Here is a 13,126-nt window from a genome sequence, read left to right on the forward strand (position 1 = left end):
ACTCCTAATTCGTATGAAACTTTAGATTTAGTATTTTGACATCGCAAACATCCAATTTGAACCAGCGGTGCATTCAACATACCATGTGACACACAAAATCAATATTTTTGGATTTTTTTTTTAATATTTACTTTTAAATCAAGAAATTAACTATTGTATAATACTAAAATTTTAATTATAATCTACAGTTTGATACCAAACTTACTGACATGAAATAGTAGTTCAATAACATTTTGAATGGAGTCAAGAAAAGCAATGACATGGCTTTTCACCCGTCACCCGTATGGAAAGAGTTAAAATGTCCTGTTCTATCAGATATACAGGCACAGAATGTTCAGCTTGCATCACCTTGCTTACACTCTACCACATGTATTAATTTTGGTTTAACACATGTATTATTTTTTAATCTAAATGAGTATTTTCTTCCTGTCTGTACTACAGTCTCATGGTGTGTACCTTCTTTATCTCATTTGAATTTGATTCCCTGGTAACACTTATAGGATTCCTGAATGTTTTCTTGTAATGTTCTAGACAATGTTGCACTGTCTCTATTACAGAAAGTCATGAGTGAAAGTGTGGTCATTTACTAACCCATTTTTTATTATTTTGATTAATTAGAGCACCACTATGTAACACTGACCAGCAGGATCCATGCCCTATTAAAAAGAAATACCAGCAAGCATAATGGTGTTTTGAGGCTTGTAGTAATAAACCATAACAAACAAACAATAACCTAGGGAGTTTGATGTGGACATCTTCCATGGTCCTGATTGACTATCGGTATTTCTTGCAGTTTCTCCTCCTTCTTGAGAAGAGTTTTCCTTATTTTGTTCTTCTTCTTTTTCTTTTTCGCTACAAATGATATACATACGTAACTAATTAAAATTATATAATTCATTAAAATGACAATAAAACCTTAAATGCTTATATAATCATTTTAGCTGTCAAATTTGTAGTTAATTCTACTAGTAACAGGTTTGCTTTCAGATGTACGATAAAAAAAAAGGACAGTTTAAAATCCTATTATTTACCTGAAAGTTGAAACTGGTAAGTTTTGGGAACTTTGGAAGGAGATTACCCTTTTGTCATAGTGATAGAAAAGTTAAAATTCAAATTAGATTAATAACCCACTTTGAAAGGCTAAAACAAAGTTTTATTGTGTGTCACATATATACACCATTGCAGTGAAGGCGTTAATTCAAATTGATAAAAAATGTGAATGAAACCTTACAGAGGCTGAGCATGTTATATCAAAATGATTTTGCAACATTAACATAAGTTCCTGATTTACATATATTCAATATAATATGCTTAACCTGTATATTAAGTTTAGTGCCATTTTGCCTTTAAACCTTCTACTGAAGTCTAATATATATATTCCATTTATTTATATTATCAGTAGCCTTTGTTATTGGGTCCCAAGTAGCTAACAAGCCCATACTAAATACATAATTTATATTATCAGTAGTCTCTGTTATTGGGTCCCAGTAGCTAACAAGTTCATACTAAATACACAATTTTATTTTTTTGCTTATTAGCCTAAATACGGGTGTTCTGAACTCAGAACAACATATAAAACCTTATCCATACTCTAGTCTAAATTTACTTCTCTATGAATTACCTCCTGGTAATTGATAATGCTCTGAAAAAGTGATAATCATTTGGCAGAGGTTTCCATAATAAAAGGGCACAGAATAATTTTTTTTAATGAATCCTTCATATTGTATACCAATCTATAATCAATTAATCAACTACATTCAAGTAATCAATTAGTGCAGTGGTCATCAAATCTGAGTATATACAAACAAAGAAAAACCTTTATACTCAGCCGTTCACCACCATCACCTACAAAATTGTTTTGGCAACAGGTGCTGTCAGACAGTTGTCTTCCCTCTAATAAGCAGTTAAAGGATATTGACAGTCTTTGTATCTTCTCCATAACAAAGATGGGTGAGCAACATAAGTGGCAATATTTCAATTATTTGAATAATTGGAATAATAAAAAATTATAACCAGAAATACTACTTTTGATTAGTTGAATATTTTCATGACTCAATTTAATTGTAATTTTGATGAATTGATTACTTTGTGTGACACTAATCAATGAAATCACTGCTCATGGGTAATTATTAAATCACCCAGTTCTAGCTAAATCAGATGGAAGAAAGAAAATTTACAGGAAGATATAGATAATGCTACAAATAATAAAGTTATCTAATACCTTTTCTGTAACCTTTTGCTTAATGATTTAATTCTTACAGTCACCACAAAATTCATGTATAACATTATAAGTAATAAAATAGTAAGATGAAGTTGTTCATATTGTAACAGGATTTGGTGAAAGTAGTAAGATTTTTCATACTTTATTACTGTATCCTCTGTGGTAAATCAGCTATACTATCCCAATATTTCTAGAAAATTAAAATTCTATAATGCTCAAACTTTACATGTACATAATGTCAGTTAATAGCCAAATAAAAGCATTTATTAAAGGAAAATAGAAAATGTGTATACATTACAACTGATCATTAATCGTATTATCATTAACTGTATTATCACTAATCATAATAGCTTAATGGACAAGCTTGTTTTCTTACACATTTTTTCTAAGCTTGTTAAATATTTGAAGTTTACATTACTTGATAACTAGGTAATGTCTTTATATAACAATCATGATTCTCACAAGTTTTTGCTTTAGATAATTATTTCAAACTTTAAGTCTATAGAAATTGTTTAAAAAACTTACACAAGGGATAAAGCTTGTACTTTCAAACCAGAATAATCCTTCTCTTTTTCTTCAAATTCATGCCATTCTTCATCATTCTAAACAGTACAAAAAGAGAACTTCCAATCAAATAAGCACAATTCCAAGATAAAAAGATTATTTTCTACATATTTTGAATCAACTTTTAAGTGGAAAAAGAAAAAAAATATGAAGCTTATGAAATTCCATTCTACTATGACAAATACCTTATAGGTAAGATCTACATTTTAAACCTAGTTATTAATTAGGAAACAAATTTATTGCTCAATAAAAAAACTATGTAGAGCTGGCTACTGAATCTGAAAAAAGAAAACAAAGTAGACTGGGATGGAAGTGGACATATCACTTGATCCGGCTAATGATCAGACGTAAAAACTAAGTCGTCTCGTCTTTACATGGAGAATAAAATTCCTACATTACTGGCTTCTCCACTTTGTCTGTTGAAAGTTTGGTATTTGAATAGAATCTCACCTTTTGTCATTATACCATTCTTTAGTTAATATTAGAATACTGCTATTATGACTATCTTACAATACAGTAACATTTTATGAATGAAATTCTAGTCTTTGTTTTGCCAGTGATGTAGGGATTTTAGTCTCCATATAAAGTTCAGGCGGTTTAGTATGCTATGTGATTATTAGCCAGATCAAGTAATGTGTCCACTTCTATCCCTATCTTGTTTGGTTCCTTTTTTTTCATGTTCAGAAGACAGTCCTACATAGCTTTTTTATTTAGCAATAAATATTTTCCCTAATACTTATTTGTGTAATTTTTTTTTTATAAGATGGTGTACATGGGTTACTAGGTTACAGACTGTATTCTAAAGGTTTATAAATTTTGCAAATAACAATAATAAAATATGTAGTCAAAGATCATGAAGACTGCTTTGTTCTATCAAATGACGATAAAATTATAGTCACTGCTAGAACTAGGCAGGTGCTAGGCCTGTTGAAAAAAAGATGATGATGAACAAAAATAAGAAATCTTGGTTTGGGTTATTCCCCAGCTTGACTTTGGGATGTTCTGGATAGCTGAAAAGTGGCATATACATTGGAGATAGAGTGACTGCACCAGGTATTCAAATCTAGCTTTTGGTGACTTGCAGAGAAGAAAATCCAGATGACTCTTATGTTGCTTTAATATGGGTGTCCACGCCATACCTACAAAGAGAGTGCTAGCACACTCTCTGATAAGCATTTTACTGATATCTATTCTGCACCTTTTTATGTCACAGTATTAATGGAAAAATATCATTTCCATAGTTATGTGTGTGTGTGTGTGTGTGTGTGTGTGTTCCTGGTCCTAAAACTTATTTAGGAGTAGAGATAGATAATTAGTGGTATTTGCTCAATCGACAGGCTTACTAATCAATCACATTTGATTAATAGAGCAGTCCTATACCCCCCCTCATCACTGGAGAGGGGGGGGTATATGCTCTCTCCATAAGCTTATGAATCACTGCATCATTCTAACTTGATGTTAATCTTCATATTTTAATCTAGTTTGCTCTAAGTAATTTTTAAATTAGTCATCATTTCAGCTAACATACATATTCTGAAGATTGTTATATGTACATTGTGAAAAGCATTTTTTTCACTTAAAAGAATATTTTATCACATCTTTTAAAGGTCATCTGAGCTTTTTTGTACTCAGAGAATGAACTGCCAATGTGAACTAAAGAGGACCATGCAGTCACCATTTTGTTTCTTTATAAAACATGCAGTAATCCACTAGTGATCTTGCGTGAATCAAATACACTGAAAGTTGAATAATGAAAATATGTTAGCTTATGTTACAAATAATGTTTACTAAGGTAAAAGAAATCAAGTAATTCACACAAAGTAACCACAGTTGCTAACACACAGAAAGATTTACTCCACTATCTTGAAAAAATATTTAACACTTTACAAACATCTTGTATTTATATACTAGTTTCAAATATCAAAGTCTTTTTGGCAATTTCCTCTTTTGAAGCTTATGGCATACAGATGTAATCTTGTCCCTTGTTGTTATTACTCATCCTGTCACTGGGTTGGTTATTCCAGTTTTTATGGCCATCTCAAACTCCAGAATCCTCAGAAGGTTGAGTTTCTGCTGACAAGTTCTTCTCTGGAGCTACCCAGTTGGCCATTCTCTCACCAATGTACTTCCAAAGATGATCATGGTGAATGACCTTTGACTTGGATTGCATATCCTTCTGAATTTTGTAAGCCTCACTATTAATTCTTTTTCATACAGCCATACCATGTCATCTCAATGGAATTCAGTTTATCAGCATTAATATCATAGTCACTTTTCATTTTATCACTAGCTGACTTGCATCTTTCTTGGGTTAAAGTTGTGTATATTACTGATGGTGTTTCTTAATCTTCTTACATATCCTGTGTAACTTTTTGAGTGACTGTTCTCTGAATGAGAGTACAGAAGGTCCAATGGCACTTTTAGTACCCTCCTAAACATCAGTGATGGTGGTATGTTGCCAGAAGCTTCACGTAATGTTGTATGATAACTCAACAGCAACAATAAAAGGTCTTGAGTGAACTTTTCTTGATGTTCATCAACATAAATGGTTAAATGATTTAACAGTGTTCAATTTGATCATTCCATGTTGTCAGAAGATGGATGATTGTCTGTTATCCTGTTTTTTAATTCCAAGAATCTGACACATTTTTCTAAACATGTCTAATTTGAAGTTCCATACCAGATGTGGTGAAGTTCCATGATTATACCAAAACTGGAAACACATTCACTGATGAGTTTGTTTCCTGGTTACATATGCTTTTGGCCATCTAGTGAAATGGTCCATCGTAACCATGATTTAACTAATCTCACTGTTCCTGCATGGAAGAGGGCCAAACACACCAACATCAACTCTCTAGTGGTGCTCCAACACAATACTGGTGTAGTTTTCCATGCTGTTTCTTTTGTGCACCTTTATGCTCACAGCAGAGTTCATATTTTACACATACCCCCAGCGCTTAACACAATAGAAGCATTTTCTCAGTTTTTCCAGCGTCTTCTTAACACCCAAGCATCCAGCCAGTAGAAGGTTATGGAGATGATGGAATGCCTAAGAATGTAAAGACTGTGGAGTACCAACTGTACTTATTTCTCTACAGAGATATCTTCCAATTTCCAGCATAATAAGTCCTCTTATAAGCATAAGGAATTCCACTGTGCCCAATACACATCTTTGTTTTTTTGATGTATGGACTGACTCTTTGCCATGAGGTTCTTTCTGCACTACTGTTGAGCTACCAAACAACTGGTTTCAAATTTATATCTTTTGCTTAAGCAGCTTCCAGTTGGGTATTCGGCCACATCAATTATTCTTCATCACTGGTGGATGCCCAATCTTGGACTATACTTTTCTGTACTTTAAGTTGGTTATCTTTTCTATTCTGTGCTTTCCTCTTCAAACAATGTTTAAACTCTTTATTAACATATGATCTTCAACATAATTTATCAGTATTTCCATGGTTCCATCCAGAGTGACATATGATGTAGAAGTTGTACTCAGAGTTTTTGGAGCCATTTTGCTATTTGTCCTTCTGAATTATGAAAATCTATCAGTCAATTCAAAGCTACATAATCTATCTGGAGCATAAACTTTTGTCCATATAGAAAATAGTGAATGTGACTCAAGGCTTGAAAAACACTTAGTAGCTCCTTTTGATATGTACTACCTCTTCTTTCTACAACATTCATTGCCTTGCTGTAGTAAGCTATCACATTCTTTTCTATGTTGTACTTATGACAAAACTTTTCTCACTGCAAAACCACTGGCAACTGTATCTGAAATGAGTGCTAAGACCAGAGTATTGGCCAATTCCTTCTTAAATTTCCTGTGGTAAAAACTGTCTTCTCTCTATTAACTTTTCTACTTCAACTTGCCAATATCCACTCTCAGATAAAATGAAAACCATTTCAATCCCAATAGAGCATTCAAGGTAAAAATCGATCCTTGGAAACAGGTAGGCATCCTTCTTTGGAATTTCACTCATCTTCTGCTAGTCTATGCAAAACTTAATAAATCCATTCTTCTTAACAAGCACAATAGGTGATACCCAATGACTGTGCATAGTTCCATCACTCCTTGTTTCTTAATTGCTTCTACCTCTTTGAAAGCATCAGCATAAGATCTCTTCTTTCCTCTATACCCTATTCTGGAAAAACGTTCTAAAACTGTTGGATAAGGTGATCACCAGTGCTTAATAGTTTTTATGGCTCTTAGCTAGAAGGTTACTTAATGTTGTCAAAGCTGGTTATTTTAAACATACAGCAAGATAGATAGCTTGTTGTTCATTATTCCATCCCCTCATTCTGGAAATTGTTTCAAGCTAAGCTTGGTACAACTCCCTGGTACCTTCCCATAACAGTTCATTTGTTTCTCTGTTTGTTGAGGTTAAACTGACCAGCTAAATTCTGGAACTGGATTTGGTAGTGTCCTTTGAATTTTCCTTCTGACTCAACTAATGTTCTACATTTCTTCAAATTTGTTGTAATACCTCTGTACACATCCTATAGTTTCATTGGTTTTGTTTTCAATCAGATTTGTAGTAACTCTTATGTAAATACTACATCTATTTTTCACATTTTATTTTAAATTCCTGTCACATTCTTCTAATTTTATGCCCCTTCCTTCTCATTTTCTGTTTCTTTCTTCCTTAAATGCTCATTATATTTTTGTTTATTCTTCTTTTCTTTGTTTTATCATGTCTAGCAGGTTTCCTATCTCATATGCCTTATGATAATCATCTTGAACAGTTAAAGTACTCCAATATATTCAAAGTTCTATTTCATTTTTACCAAAATAATATTCTACTTCTTACACCACTTCTTCTACCATTTGTCTTTTGTTGGCAGGTTCTTTTAAATTATTTGGGGAAAATAATGTCCAGTCCACATAATAATAAATTACTTTATTTCCTCCATTAACATTTCTATGCATGAATACCTGTACACTGCCATAAGCTGTTATAAGCCTACATTACAAAGTAATTGCAATATCTAACACACTGATTCACTCTGTAATCTTGAAAAACTTATAACTTAAGCATTTATGTCTTCTAGCTAACATACAAATCACAACATTAAAAATATAGCTTACAACAATACTCTACATATATTTCAGTTTGACATGTCTAAGTAAACTACTTGTACCTGATGATATTGATAATGGCTAATTAGTAAAATTTGCTGATAACATTAAACTCTTGGGTGTATATGTTGAGGATTTTGAGTATTAGAGAATGACTTGAATCAGTTGACAAGTTGTACAAGGTAATGCACTTACTCATTTCAGTTAACATAATTTGAATCATGTTTAACATGCATGGGAATGCATTCAATAGCATGACTGAAGAAAAGAATCTTGGATATTGGTGGATAAGTCACTCAAGCCATTGAAGAAGTACTTGCAAGCAATATAGCTAATAGAATTTTAGGTTGTATTAGGTCGTCAAGAAATTAATGTTGCATTTTGGAACACTTTCATTAACCACTCCCCAAAAAACATACATATAATAGTTAAACGAACCGCCTAAATGTCACGTCAGTGTAGCCTATATAATGTATAAAGTTTAGTATACTCTAATCCCTTATATTGATTGCACATGATGAATCACACATTTGGCATGTAATGCTGTTTAAATACAAGAAGGAAACAATGCCTCTGTAGCCACAAACAATATCAAAGAAGTTTATGGAAATGTTTTGAACGTTCGTAAGTGTCAACGATGGTTCAGCAAATTTTATTCAGATGACTTTCGCCTTAAAAACTATGATGATAGGGGCCGACATGTTGGAATTGATAGTGATGCTCTGAAGACGCTTGTTGAGTCTAACCCAAGGCAACACACTCATGAAATGGCCCTAAAATTGCATGTCTCCCATGAAACAATATGCAAACATCTAAGGAATAAGGGAAACTCCTAAAAGAAAGTGTTTGGGTGTCTCACAAACTCTCCGATGATAATAGTTTCCAACGTGTGAACGTTGCTCCGTCTCTTCTGGCGGTTAATGCGCGTGAACCATTTTTGGACAGAATTTTCACTGGTGATGAAAAATGGATTGTTGATGCGAATATTAAATGCTAAAAACAATGGCTCAGTCCTAGACAAATACCACTTCTGATCCCAAAACCTGGACTCCATCTGCAGAAAGTGATGCTTTGCATTTGGTGGAACATCAAAGGAGTAATTCATTTCAAACTCCTCAATCCACAGCAAACTGTCAATGCAGAGATCTACTGTCAGCAACTGGACTGTTTAAATCAAGTCCTTCATCAGAAACACCCTTCACTTGTCAATTTGTTGGAAAGAGTTTAAAGGAGGGCTACTAGGAAGATTCCTGAGAAAAAAAAGTGTTTACATGATTATTTTTTGGGGGGGGGGATCAACAGGATAAAGGCCTCTGATTTCTTTGTGGTATATTCTGTATATAATACCATGAGAAAACACAAGTTTGAATATATAAAAACTATCTTGATTTCTAAAAGATAAAATTATCCAAAACACTGAAATTCTCAAAATGATTCACTCTGCAAGCTTACTTAGCATACTGATTGGCTCACCTGCATTTATATCTAATCCTTGCTCTAGACACTTCACAAAATAAAAAATAGATTTTTGTGATGCCAGTTTAGGTCTACTCTCATAAACTTACATTTGAACATTGTGCAACCTTTAGCTGACATTTTTAACTGTTTGTAACAACAGCACATTTTTTATGGATAATGTTACATTATTCATAACTAAATTAGAAATTAATGGATATAAATTCTGGCAAATAAAAAAGTTTTTCACAAGTTTCATAATAATTATCAAAATATTTTATTAGATAAATATTCAATGAGGAAAAAAATCTTTTTTGTCACTTGAGGTAGGTAGCTACCTTTAATATGCAAGTTAAATTTATTCAGTATAGTCGAGACTGGAAAGACTAACTTCAAGTAACTGGGCTTGTCTCAGCTATCCCGTGCTATACTTGAATAATGTGACGATATGAACTACTTAAGGTAAGTCTTGTAGTTCTTTTAAGATCTTTTTTTAATAAGTCATTTTCAGAAAAAGGTGGAAGTTGGGAGTAACATGTTGTAGAATTATTAGGGTGGTATTTATTCTACTTTAAGGGTTTTTTAGAACTTTTAAAGGTGGAGAATGGTAGGTATTGTTTAGTAGAAATATATATTTTTTGGGTAGCTTAATTTTATCTCTTCTACTTTTATCTTTATTCCATCTTTTTAAGGGTAACTGCCTTCCCACAACTGGCTGCAGACAGTGAAAAGCAGTAAAAGTTGAGACATTGTGGTGTAAGCACTCAACTCTGTACCTTTATTGAATTTTCCACAAGTGGTGACTGATTTCTCATCTGCTTTTTGGATTTTGTCTGATAGATGGGATATCCCCAACACTTTTGGGTGCTATTACCACAGGCAATCTCCATTATGACTTTTGGATAATGACCAAAAATTGCAAAGTTCTTGTTTTTTTTTTAAATAGAGTTTTGAATTTATATTAAGTTCATTATTGTTTTAAATTGCTGATCTTGATCACCTATTGACAATTAATGTAATTGATATAATAGTTTTGAAGCTATACTTATTATTATATATATGTATATGTGTGTGTCTGCATAACTCCAACTGATAGCAAGTGAAAAATCAACAGATAAATGGAATTGTAAGCAGATGGTACATTGCCTTGACATCAGTTTGCTTTACATTGTAATAGGTGCACATTTGTCAATCATGAAACCAATGTGAATACAAAATCTATTCTTTACTTTAATGGGTAACAAGAGCAATCAGAGATTGCATACCCTCACCCTACCACTCCTTTTCAAGATGGCGTGCATTTACATTGGATAACGTCAAATTTCACCTTTGAAAACACAAAATCCTTGTCAGAATGATCCAGATCTTTTTTGTAGTGTGATGAGGAGTCTCAACCTTAATGTGCTCATAAAATTTGGTATAAATTTGATCACACTTTACAATTATTAACCCAATACCATGAAAATGCCCTATCTCCCCTTTATAAAAAATGCTTCAAAGTGATTCAAGATCTGGATCCAGACCAAATTTGGAGAAGACTATCCCATACGGAGTTCCCATCTTGTGTAACATTTTTGTGTACATTGGTCTATTAGTTTCCAGAATATGCACACAGTAACACAGACATACACATAGAAATACACACACAGACCTGATTGCAATACCCTCGCCCGCCACCTACCCCTCCAGGGTGAGGGTAAATATACAAGTTCATACTTGATTTTTAACATTTTAACATATAATACAAATTCACACATATAGGTTTTAAATTAAAAGTATTTTATTAGAGTTACATTCTATCTTGTCTTGACACAAGTTTCATGAAACATCTCAGGTTACCAGGTAAAGCAATTTTATTAGCATTATTTCAATTAGACATTCGCATGATGCAAAAGGTCAATTTACAGGTATGATCATTAATTATTAACTACATAATTCAAATTGCAGTGTAAATCTACTACTTTTTCTGTGGAATCTAATAGTATGTAATTGTTTTGTTATTTTCACTACTTAAATGAAATCCCCCTTTTAAAATATTATGGCATACACACTGACTTCCACCTATACACATGTGTTTAAATGAGTGAGTGGAATGGAAATTTAAATTTTCCTCTTAAACATAGCTAAATACTGTAGATGTATATGGAGTAGGAAATGTGTATGTTAAATTTAAGTATTTAGCCTCTTAAAAACAGTTATATACTAGTAAAAGCATTAATACTAAGGAAAAGATGCTAGATATTAACTACAAATTAATACACTGACTATTAAATTAAGTTAGCAAGATGAAAAACTTCACACCTGAAAAACGAAGATCTATCATTAAAAAATTAACAATTTGCTGAATGTCTCATTTTTCTATTTTTTTAACTGTATCTTTAAGTTTAGATATATGAGTCATCAACATTTTATTTAATTGTTGTGATAGCCATAGCCTGGTGCAGTATAGCAATTCTTCCTTCTGATACCTGGCTGAAATTGGAACTTTTAGGAAAACCGAAAGTTGATTGTTTTACTGTTCAGTGTAATATGGCAATGTAAGTCATAGATATAATGAGTCAACATTTTGTGGTTTACTCACAAAGTAAGTAAAATATTCTAAAATCATCCCCCCCCCTTACTCTACACACACACACACACACACACACACAAAGAAATAAATCTGTCTTTCCTCATTTTTTTATATTTCATTCAGATCCACAAAATGATTTTGAATGAGTATACTATAACTAATACTAATAGGCTAAACTAAGGTATGCCTTCAAGTTCAAGTGTAAAACAAAAGTAAGTAACATTACCTCTTCCAAAACTGAAACTGTGACATCTTCTGCAACTTGCTGGGTAATGTTACTACTTGTAGTACTAGTACTACTACTAGTACTAGACAAACCTACTACACTGGAAACATTCTTTTCCTTTTCTTTCTTTACCACTTTTTCTATTTTTTTCCCACCATCTTCCAAATTCCTAGCAATAGTGTCGGTAGTAGTATACTTAATTTTACTTTTGGATTTCTTTTTACTCTTATCCTTCTTTGCAAAGAAATCGTCTAAACTTGTATCTGCCATTTCTAAAAAATTACTTACGAACGATATATTCTAAACAAATAAGTAGTTGACGATATTGTAACTTTAGTGTTAACTCCAATACAATCTACAATAAGACGTGGACCATGCATTCGTTAGACTAACCCTCTATAAAGAGGTTACGATACACTAGGGACCAATCCTAAATAGGAACATATGATATTACAAATATTTTAAATTTTCCGAAATTTATTATTTTACAGAGAGGAATTAATAATATTTATAAAATTTAATTTTGTTTTACTGTATAAGCATATAAGTTTTCACACATGAATCTAATAATCACAATCATCTATTATTTAATTATGTACTACATAATTTATACATACAACTACTCGTATTATATTATATAGCCCATTTCGTATATAATTTTGTCTAAAATAATAATCCTTAGTGGCGCAGTTGTACACTTAATGGCCTATAACGCTAAAAATCGGGGTTCGATATCTGCTATAGGCCAAGTGCGTATATAAAATTGTGTAGTATTGCTCTTAAAACTAAACAAGCAAACAAACTGAAATAAAAACACTTTGATATCAATTTAATTTTAGATTATTACGTTAGAACAGCAAAGCTAAAAAGATATAAAAAAAAGTTTGTTCATCCAAATTTCAAATATCATGAAAAACAATATGCTGATACTTTATCTTTCCTTGGAACACTAGCGGATTCAGGGGGTGTGAGGAGGGTACAACTGCCCCCTTTTTTTCATAATTTTAC

The 13,126-nt window shown here is 32.3% G+C and overlaps 1 protein-coding gene across 1 annotated transcript in view; it reads right to left on the bottom strand.

The window, feature by feature from the left end:
• LOC106466517 (protein CDV3 homolog A-like) overlaps positions 1-12,519 on the bottom strand; it is a 20,305-nt gene extending 7,786 nt beyond the window's left edge. The window contains exons 1-3 of the mRNA XM_013926809.2: positions 12,119-12,519; positions 2,747-2,823; positions 734-852 (exon numbers count right to left, since the gene is read on the bottom strand). Of these exons, the coding sequence (XP_013782263.1) occupies positions 734-852; positions 2,747-2,823; positions 12,119-12,388 (466 nt within the window). The 5' untranslated portion in view covers positions 12,389-12,519. The remainder of the gene's footprint in view (positions 1-733; positions 853-2,746; positions 2,824-12,118) is intronic.
• Between the last annotated feature and the right edge of the window lie 607 nt (positions 12,520-13,126).

Source organism: Limulus polyphemus, unplaced genomic scaffold (assembly GCF_000517525.1).
Source record: "Limulus polyphemus unplaced genomic scaffold, Limulus_polyphemus-2.1.2 Scaffold2285, whole genome shotgun sequence".
Lineage (NCBI taxonomy): Eukaryota > Metazoa > Arthropoda > Merostomata > Xiphosura > Limulidae > Limulus > Limulus polyphemus.